At 33.3% G+C, this 11110-nt stretch overlaps 1 protein-coding gene across 1 annotated transcript; it reads right to left on the bottom strand.

Annotated features, from left to right (window-relative positions):
* Nucleotides 1-2916: 2916 nt before the first annotated feature.
* Nucleotides 2917-8247, bottom strand: LOC128178589 (cartilage matrix protein-like). The gene is made up of 7 exons (XM_052845842.1): nt 7843-8247; nt 7599-7623; nt 6083-6655; nt 5907-5981; nt 5225-5785; nt 4896-4937; nt 2917-4485 (listed from the first exon to the last, which is right to left on the bottom strand). Exons 1-7 carry the CDS (start codon nt 7879-7881, stop codon nt 3929-3931), a joined length of 1872 nt encoding a protein of 623 aa, XP_052701802.1. The 5' UTR covers nt 7882-8247; the 3' UTR covers nt 2917-3928.
* Between the last annotated feature and the right edge of the window lie 2863 nt (nt 8248-11110).

Below are 11110 nucleotides of genomic sequence, written 5' to 3'. Positions count from 1 at the left end.
CATACACGGAGGACCTTGTTATATTTAACACATGAAAAGTCCTCTTAGAATCATTTGCGAGTATGCACAAACGTATATATTGAAATTTTTTCTTTACTAAAACCTGGGTGGTCCTTTTTTCATAAAAATTTTCGTTTTTGGAATTCATTTCGCTAAGGGAAAACATAATTTTGGATTATTATTTCTTGGATAGGGAATTTGATTATTGACTTTTGCCAATCAGGTGAGATTATTTTTTTTGGGGGGTAAACCAGGTGTTTCAATTTAGCAATTTTATCCAGAATTTATCGGTGCCATGAATCTGGGGAATTAAAAAAATGAATACTGCATAGTATATGTATAGCTTTTATATATTTCCATTTGAGAAACCTTATTTTCAAACCTTATTGTTTTCCAAGATCAAAAATTAGACGGAGACTTATTCCACCCCCTTATCAATACTATCTACTCTTTCCTAATCTCTTTTAGATAATTACATGTACTTATTTTTGGTCTACTGTTTTTTATTGCTTTTCTAGATGTGTAAAAAGGTCAACCCATTTTCCCCACATGTTCATTATGAAATGAACACAAGTAATCTTTTTCCATGAGTTCCGAGATATCATTTTTCTAAAACAAATCAGAAGTAAGTACATATACCTAGCTGCTCTACATTCATAGTCTGGATATTTGGAATGATTTTTTTCCATATTGAATCTTTAAACAGCTTCGATCGTTTATATTTGTTGTTGTATATTTATAAACTTACAGAGTGTTTTATTGCAGGTAGAGGCAGTGGAAATATAGCTTAAGTTTAAGAATTAAATGCAAGATCAATTTTTATTGTCTGTTGTGATGTAGTTTGTGTTTAAGCATCAATTTTTAAACGATTAAAAAAGACACGTAACAATAAGCCTCTAGTTGACAGTCAGCGAATATTCTTCCGGGTTATGAGGAAAGGTTCCAACAATGCCTAAACCATTTGTTTTTCTTTTTAGAATATGTCTTTTAAATACGTAGATTTGAAATGAATTAAATTATATGCAAAGTCGTAAAGCTCGTAGATTTGTTTTTGTTAGTATTATGATAAGGTATTGAAATAAACGTCACCTGTTCTCCTTAATTCCACAAGCCAGTAACAATTTTTCTTGACACTTTAAAGTTTTATTATATTCTTTGAACATATTTTCGAATTTCCAGCCTCAGAAAATTAAATATGCATCAACGATACTTGACAGCTATATATATTAATAGAACTTCTGAATTTCAATTGAATTGAACATATTTTATTGATTAAATCAAATGGATAAGACACAAGTTCTAAATAACTTAGATAGTCTTCTCCTAATAATGAAATTTTATAAATATTGCCAGTAATAACGTTAGATATACACATAAATATACATAAATAAACAATCTACTACATATATAACATCACCTTATAAAATTCAGACATTTTTTGAAAAGCAACCACATTCACTCAAAAAAATTTGTACCGTCTTGCAAATTTCAGTGTTTTGTGTATTTGTCAAAGAATCATCCCCCAGAACAATAAATGTGCATCTATAATGTGTACATAACGTATTGTTATATTCAGTAGTATATTCTCACTATATAACTCTATATAGACGAATAGTCTATAGTTGTAATATCAGCTCGTCCGAAAAATATTGACCGGTCAATATTTTTTAGATATTGACCGGCTAGGAATAATATCTAGAGAACATTCCCTCTATTTCAAATAATCGCCTCTGATTTGTTGATTTGTAAACGGTGACGTAAATAATTCTTCGTGACTCCAAAACAAGGTGACGTCATAATAGACAGTCAGTCAAGGCAAGTAAACAACGAACGCGCAATGCGACGGTTTGCTATCATAACGGATATAAGGATTTGCGAATAACTGTGAAGTAAAATCAGGTAGAACACATGTCTGATAATTCTTACGGTCGGCGGAATATCACAAGAGACCGTTTGATGCTGAGGATATTTTGGAAATGAACTTTGCACAAAATTGAATTCGTGAATTCTTTGTTGAGCTGAGAAAATTACGGCGATCTGTTTTCAATTAATTTCTTAAATTTTGGTTTGTTTTTTCATATAACAAAACAAATGTTGACTGTGTTTTCGGGCAACATTGATTATACTAGCCCCCTTGGGACGAAAATATTGCCCTCCGCTTCGCGTCGGGCAATATTTCGTCCCTCGGGGGCTAATATAATCAATGTTGCCCTCAACCCCAGTCAATATTTGTATAATGTCAATAGCTTATTCATTAGAGAATTCCGAGCTCTTGTATACTTTTTACAGACAAAAAACAAATGATATGCATCTTCTGAACTTCTGTCTCTTACTTACTCAAAATTGTAAATTACTGAAAGGCATTACTGCTAAACAATTGAATATTTCGTGGAAGTCTTTACTAAAGTTTCCAAAAATTTGTTGTTAGTAGTTAAATGAATTTATTTTAAAAAAGTCTTTTTGACCAACTTATCTAATGTGTACTTAGTTTTTATTAAATACATATACTGAGGAATATTAAAAGCTGTACGGAAGGCAAATACGAAATAATGTATGTTATATTGTCAAAAAACATTTTCTTTGACAGATTTCTATTGAATTTATAACTGGGGCAAGTTCGGATTTCAAAAACATGTATGTAATTTTAATGACTTCTTCATATTTATTGCAAGCGTTTAAATTGCATTCACAATTATATTAGATGTGTGCGCGTTGAAAGTATATCGTGATTATAATATATGTAATTATCTTGATTTTGACGACAATACAACAAGAACCCCTATTAAACTGGTTTTAGTTGACTTTCATTTGCCCAGAACACTTGCTTATGAGGAATTAGAATGATGATTTCTCGCTTCTCTATTTACTCAATCAAATTTAAACAAATTTATACTTCAAACATACCCAGCTGCTAGATCGGATATATAGAAAAATCTCGATTTAAGGTAATTTAAGATTCATAAACTTTGGACCTTCCTATAAGCATACAAGTTGTGCTGTCCAATTTCCCTTTATACTTAATTATAAATTCGATTCTTGTTCATCTAATATGCATCGCTGTATATTTTTACCTGTTAAGAAATCCATACTAGTTTAAAATATCACGTACAGGTGTTTGTAGAAAACACAACACACTATAAATCCCTCCTTAAAAACAAATCATTATCACTTAAGCAGTTTGTTTTTATTGTTTATTGCAAAATTGATATAAACATGCAGATATATTGAAAGTAAAAGTATATAATAAATTAAAAATCAATGTAATCATTTCTTCACAACGATGAATAAAAATTCTATGAAAATATAAAATTGAAGCGGTATAACAATCTGGATCACAATTATATAAATGATAATGGATTTAGGGTGTATAAACATCAATGCACATATTAAACAAGGCTTATATACATTATATCACATTTTTTGAAAAAAATTTAACAAGTGAGAAAATTAGCACCATGCAAACAGTCAGCCCTGGATAGCTCGTAACCTCTTTTCATTGCATACAAAGCGGAAATATTATATATGATATTATATATGAAACATGCTGCGTATAGATTCCGAAGATTTCATATGGACGGACATAATTCGGATATTTTTTGTTATCGACTAGAGGTACTACATCATACCAGATTGTTTTGTGTTGGATTTTCCTTGAGGTTTTGACTAGATTTTTTAATGCCTTTATGGGACATTTCAGGACGTTTGGGCAACACTTATATAATACAATGCAACATGGTAAGTAGATTGACAAATTTTGATATGTAGAGCCTCTAATCTTGATGCGTTGTGAACTTGTGACAAAAGACTTGATATGCCGCACAAGGGTTCAGGGAAAACTCAACAACTGTATAAGAGGTAGATATTACAGCTGTAAAAATTTAAGCTTGTATCAAGAAGAGAAAAATTATCTCAACATAAAACGAAATGTTCACGAATAACAAACCATATCCATAATGTCAGGAACATACTGTACCAGAGAGTTATACTGAGAAACATGGAACACGCAGCGATGTTTGAAGTCGCTACACAGAGATTCCACTGCGTGAGATGCTACACGATTGCCAATGGTAATCACAAAGAGCCTACTGGTGAGTGCAGTCCGGCGCGCTTCTTCTATGACGTCACGAGAATCGTGTTCCTCTCTGTCTAAGAAAATAATTCCCACTTTTTTGACGGGCTTTTTGATATGTTCTTCCCGTGGGAAACTTCGAGTCCTGAGTACTCGGAGCAGCCTTCTCAGTCCATCGTTAGGTTGTCGTTTAACGCTTTGAAGAAACGATTGCTCGTTTTGGAAATCCTGTATACCAGTGTCTAAATCTGTTGGGCAGTAGTGAGAAAGGACACCTGCCCGTGTCTTGTTGGAACCAATAAGCATCAGTTTATACATTTCAGTAATGGCTTTTCTGATTATCTTAGACCGATGAATTCCAATAGCTGGAGAGTCGTAAACGAACATCACATCCCTAGGCGTATCCCAGCAAGTTTCTGTGAAAAAATTACCATCATATTTCATTTAAATAAAATTAATATTTAGTGATAAAAGTTCGCTTTTCAAAGCAAAGCAACATAGAAAATGGGGTTTCGAAAAATAGCGAGCATTGCAATAATTCAGAAAACGAGACGGAATTCGAAAACTTGTGTGCATTGTAATAACTATTGTGATGTCAACAGTGTTTTTTTCGGATTCCCTATCAAAAGTTTTTTCTGTGCTTAAATTAAGCGATGTTTGCTTCTAATGAAGTAATATTAAAATCCTGGTATCGGTTTTCATGTCATATTGTTGTTAATTTCTTGCATCCGTTTTTCACCTACTAAATTTGTTCGTGTTTAAACTGTTGACGTCTAACGAATTAATCATATCGTGTATTATACAAGCAACCATAACTATACGTTACCTTCAGAGTCATCGTTGGCAGAATCTTGAAATTGGAAATGAACTGTAAAAGAAATAAAATTGTTAGAGAATTCTAATAAAACATGCGTCTTTTAGTTTTAGTTTGAAACTCTAAATCTTGTCTAACAACTTCAAAGAAGTAGAAAAGCACTCTCTTTACAATTTCTTCCTCTTTGTTCATAAATAAAACAAATCAAAGGAAAGGTAGTCCAAATATTTTTAAAAACTTTCTTTGCATTTGATTTTATCAAATTCATTGTCAAGTGTTTATATATCTCAAGAAAGGGTATGGTTTGAATATCTAAAAGGTAGTACAGCTATTTCACTTACCCGTGCAAGTCTTCACAACCAGCATGTTTTTGATGGTAGAAAGGGCGTTGTAATCTTGAAGATTGTATTGATGTCGAGCACTTGAAGCAATGGTTTTCAGTTCCTCTCTGTCTGTTCTATTTCCTATTCCGATGACAAATACAGTTATGTTTTCTTCCTTTAGTTTCTTGGCTTCTGTCAGCGTATCTTCTGGTCTAATCGACTGTCCATCGGTTAGCAATATGATCACTTTTGACGCAGCAGTTTTACGACTGTAATTTTCGTTAAATTCATTTTCTCTAGCATGCTTCAGTGCTTTTCCCGTCTCGGTGCCTCCTTTTAATTGGTGAATGTTTGAAATAGTGTTTTTAAGTTCCTTTGAATTTAATTGGTTGTCGAGGTGTAGCACGGGTTTTACGTCATCAGAGTACAAAGTTACGCCAATTCGAGTCTTATTTGGACTGACGTCAAAGAGATCGATTACTTTCAATGTGAATTGAACAATGTCCCGAAAATGCAGAGGCCAAATGCTACTGGAACTGTCGATTAGGAAAAGAATATCTGATGGTGTCTTCTCGCAATCTAAGATAAAAAAAATTTATGAATTGATATAAGATGAAAATGTTATTCATATCATTTACTATAAAGGATTGGTGAAATATAATCTTGAAGATTATAACATGAAAGCAGTTAACACACTTACATTTCTTTATTTTGTCTTCAACTACTGAAACGGTTGTAGTGTCTGTTTTTTCACTATCTCGTGGAACATCAGGAACTGGAAAAGAGACACAATAACGTTAGCACAAGAACAGTAACGAACTTTTTATGAAACATGAACTATAAGCAAAATTGACATTCAAAATTACATCGTCTCACCTAAACAGGTAGTTGTGGCGAGAGACTGGACAATTGAAGGCAACGCACTGAAATCGGTCACGTTGAAAACAGAATCCGTAGTAGGATAACTTGCAACCATTTCTAGTTCTCGCATGATGGGCGCTCCGACGGCAACCGCCAGAATGTTGATCTCGGCCTGTTTAGTTTTCTCCGCTTGTTTGGCTGTTGCGTTTGAGTCGTGAGACATCCCGTCCGTAATAAGAATAATAATTTTTGAAGCCAATTCCCGTCCGCCATGTTTCTTGTGAAACATGACTTCACGGGCATATTTCAGAGCACCAGCAGTGTCGGTTCCGGCCGTTGACAAGTACTGGATTTTGTCAACGGCACTTTTTATTGCCTCTTTATCATTGTATTCGTTCAAAAAGAAGTTGGTTTGGATTTCGCTGCTGTAAGATAAAACTCCAACTTGGATACCGTCTTTTCCTACTTGGAAGTTGTCAACTACACTTTTGACAAATTTAAGTTGTTCGGCAAAGTCACTTTCCCAAACACTAAAGGAAGAATCCAAAAGGAAAACAACATCTGCCATCTTGTTTTGACAAATACTTCCTACAAAAATGAAAAAAAAAAAGATCTGAAGTAATCTGTTAAAGACGCATGATGAAATTAATCATTTTGTTAATTTACATGTACATGTACACATGAAGGGTGTATGTGGTTGCTAAAATAATTTTGTTAAAATGTAAATAATGATTATATCTTGTAAAACATGTCTTAAATGGATAAAGGTGGAATCAACATAAATCAATGTTAAATTCACGTTCGAAAACAGAAATTTCTTCCCACTTTATTTAAACTCCTCTTCGAATATGAGATATTCTTAATTCCAGGTTGAAACAAAATCTATAAGAGGATATCAATTATCGTTTAATATAGATTATTATATTTGAGGATGAATCTAATATTCTGCGTAGCGTCACTTGCGAATTGATTTACTATGAAATTTGTTTTCTTTTAAAAATGATTGAAAAGTCCCTTAGTTTCTCAAAGCTGATAGAACCTACATACAATGCTATAAAATAATCTATCAAACAAATGAATGGGCTTTACAGGGGAAGCCACTGAATTTTAAAAAAACCCAACTCAATTTGCCTGAGAATAAAATATTTCAAAATGCATACTCCCTCAGTTTACTAAAGCCAATTAAAAAGGATGTGGGTCCTATTCCCCATATGTGTCGTGTCTGTTACAGTTTCTAGCACAGGAAATAACACTAAAAATGTTGGTAGTGAATTTATTTTAATTTTTTTAAATCGCTGTACAAAAGGATAACATAAAGGTGAACAAAGCTACCTTTACTACCCGTAAAAATACCTGTTTATAACGTAATGACGAAATCTTCTCTTATCTCTTAACTGGGACAACGTTATCGATTTTAACCGATAAATGAATCTTAGTTTAAAACGAAAGTTGAAAGTTTTAAAAAGTTTTAAAGTAAAAAGAGAGAAATTAACTAATGCAAATATCTCAAACAAAAAATATAAAAACTTACCAGATACATGAATTGCAGGAACCACCTGTAGAATAAATGAAAATGTTTATTTAGCATGAACTTGACAAATCTCAAGATTCCTTTGCTCATTATAGATGTTGAAATAGTGCATTACATTTTCAATGCTGTATTATGTATAATTCTTTGATCGCTGTTGCTTTACAATTTCAATTCATTAATTCACGTTGTAATTTCTAAATAAAATGCGTTTGAGTTGTTGCACATGAACAAAACTATCACTTACCGTTAATAAAACGATGAAATTCACAACTCTAGACTCCATGTTTAATTTCAGCTCTTATCTATGCTAGTAACGAATGCTGGTTTGACTTGCAGATGTAATAAAAAGTCACAAAATCACGTAATATATGAGGTTCTTTAAAGATAACTGCTATAGTCCCTCACTCTCGATCTCTAACAATATCCGAAATCTAGCTTGTTTATATATCTATGCACATAGGCGCCCGTGACACATTGTGGATTTTTTTTTTTGGCGCGGGAAGATTGAACTGTTAAAATTTTAATTTATGTTTCCGGAAGCTAACCTATCACCTTTAAGCTCAATGATAGCGAATTTCAGAGGCGGGATCATTAGGATATGACCACGGATGATCAACTCTGTTTATATTTTCGAACCATGTTTTGAATGTGTCACCTAATACCGGTGTCAATCTCACAATAGTATACATAATTCCTTATACGCATGGGCATAAAATAGGAATTCCTTATCATATCATTAAACTCTTCAGGGCACAGGAATTTTTTTTTTTATCAGAACTTTTTTTATTGCTATTGGGTGAAAGCAAAACATTCACTTGCCGGACCTATTAGTTCCTATGGAAATTTAATTTTTACCGCAATAATTTTCACTTCCAAACAGTAACATGCGATTACAAACCGCTTAATGATTAGGGTTTCAGATTTCACATAAGCTTTCCTTGTGAGATAATAGCGCCATCTCGGCATTCCGGTATGAATGACTTAATGATTCAGGTCTGAAACTACATGAATTACACCATTACTTGGTTGCACCAGTGTAAGATGAAACACATGCTGTCATTATATCAACTAGTTACACATTATTGGGGAAATATTTGGCTCATTTGATATTCAAAATATGTAATAATGGATCATATCTCATATCGATTTTTTTTAATTGCTCAAAAGGGGGACTTTTTTCACTTTAAAGTATAATTGCTGGATATGATAAACACCTAAAACTAATTAGGTGACAAATAAGGAAAAGAAAATTTACACCGTATCTAAATATAATGATTAGTTTTTCAGCCACAGAATAACTTCTGGTATTCGATAGAGATTTACATTTGAATGAAAACCCATGTGTAAAAGTCTTTCCACCTTCCGTCGAAATCCCTCTTCATTTGTAAACTTGTGTTTTACAGTGTACATGAGAGAAATGGGTTAAAGGTTATGATCATAAAAGCAGTCAATTACATGTTTGGTGGTTTTAAGAATAACATGGATGACCCCCTGGTGCACAAAAACAGTGAACCGTTAACATTTCATTCATTTTTTCGAGATACATGTGCAAATATTTACCTTTGACAAGTGCATCTGAAATTCTTGTGGCATTTGACAGATATGTGTCGAACCATTCGATTTTGCTTCATTCAATTTGACGCTCTACCGTTACGCGTTCATTCAGGAATTCTTACGTTCATTCATAAAGTCGTCCTTGTATGTTTTTTTGGTTTTTTTTTGTTTTTTTACGTGATTTTGATGTACGTGCATAGTTCTTTTTTTTTTAATTTCGAATGCAAAACAATTAAGTTTGTGTTAACAGAGGAATCGGTGTAACAGTAGTAACAGTGTATTTATTAAATCCCGACCAACGCGAAAAAGTGCGTTCGTACTTTTAATCAGTGGGGTTAATAATTAGACCCAGGACCCTTCCTTGTTTATCAAAATTAATAATTTATGACCACTGTTTAGAATAACGTACGTACACTGTGATGAAAAACGTCCACGCTTTGCTTCCTAATTTTACGCAAACAAACCTAGTCAACCCTGCTTCGCCTTAAAACACTGTGATCGCCTTGTAACTTAACACGGTGGTTTTGTACATTTGTTGAGGTTAACGTGTGAAAGACATTGTATCATATATTATGTAATTGTGCTTATCTTTTTTAAGGCATATCGTTAATAATGTCACAATTGGGTCAAAGTACAAACATGTGGATATTTTCAACTAGGATTGACCGACTCAAGACAGACTATTGTATTACCTTATCCACTCTTGTGTTAAGTTTGATAAAGAAGTTTAAATGGTACATGTAATTTTTTTTATTCTGTTTATCAAATCTTAGTCACAATGGTGACCGCGTAGAACACCCCCGAAAGATTGTCCCTAAGGAAAGGACGACATGCATGTATGTAATACATCAACTCAGTCCAGATGCTGGAATCTAGTTCAACTTTCCCACACGCCAATCCACGCCATTTTGTTGCATAACTTACATATATATCAACCCTAATATTTGAACTACGTAATCTAATTATATCCGCTTAGAAATTAACTGCAATTAATTAACTTTGTATTCAACTTAAAAAATTACAAATAAAATGAAGTGGAAGATCGTAAGTTTGGTTAAACGGAAATATTCTGGATATACGTAATTAGCGGCTCTCGTTAATTACGTATATCCAGAATATGTTGTTTAATTCCTTAATATTTTAGATGTGGTTTGTTGTAAGGTAGACCAGAGCATATTTTGGTTAATAAAGGTGTAAACAGGATCGCCTTGGATTATTTCTCGAGATATATGATAAAAGTACATCAGTGTAGATGTATAGTAGATGTGACTACCCTTACCCCTTTATACATACACAGTTTAAATTACTGCAGGAGACATACATGTACTCCTCAAATGCAACATACTCTTTTACCAGGCAGGTAAAAGGTTTTTTGGGGGGCAAATCTTGACTTCCATTTACTAAAATATGCCAAAATATTTAAAGCAAACCTGCCCAAGCAATTATTGTAACTGTTCAATAATATATAGAGAGAGAGAGAGAGAGAGAGAGAGAGAGAGAGAGAGAGAGAGAGAGAGAGAGAGAGAGAGAGAGAGAGAGAGAGAGGGGAGAAATGATGCTACAAAGTTTTATGTATAGATAGCAGTAGATTCCGACCTGTTCTGAGTTTTGATTTTATTAAACTCTTGTGTTTTCAACTTGGGTTTTTAATAATGATGTTCGTTGTTTCAGTCTGATATTTCAATCGGAAAATGCGATGAGATCAACGAAAAAATAAAACCAACACATGATTCCAAGATGTCTCCCCCGCACAGGAAAAAATCTAAAAGGGGAATGAGCGTAGGATCTGGTAGCTGTAGCTTGAACAGCCCTAATGAACGAGAAATCATTCAATTCAGAGAATTGCGATAAACCCTCAAATTTGAAATTATTTACTACTTCCTACATGTTTCCTTGTAACTCCAATAATGAATGTTTGCACAACGTCTGACGTCACGAGATTTGTGACAAGCTGCTTA

The sequence above is a fragment of the Crassostrea angulata genome, chromosome 3 (genome assembly GCF_025612915.1).
Source record: "Crassostrea angulata isolate pt1a10 chromosome 3, ASM2561291v2, whole genome shotgun sequence".
Lineage (NCBI taxonomy): Eukaryota > Metazoa > Mollusca > Bivalvia > Ostreida > Ostreidae > Magallana > Magallana angulata.
Note: the sequence above shows the minus strand (reverse complement) of the source record. Positions and strands in the feature narration are given on the sequence as shown.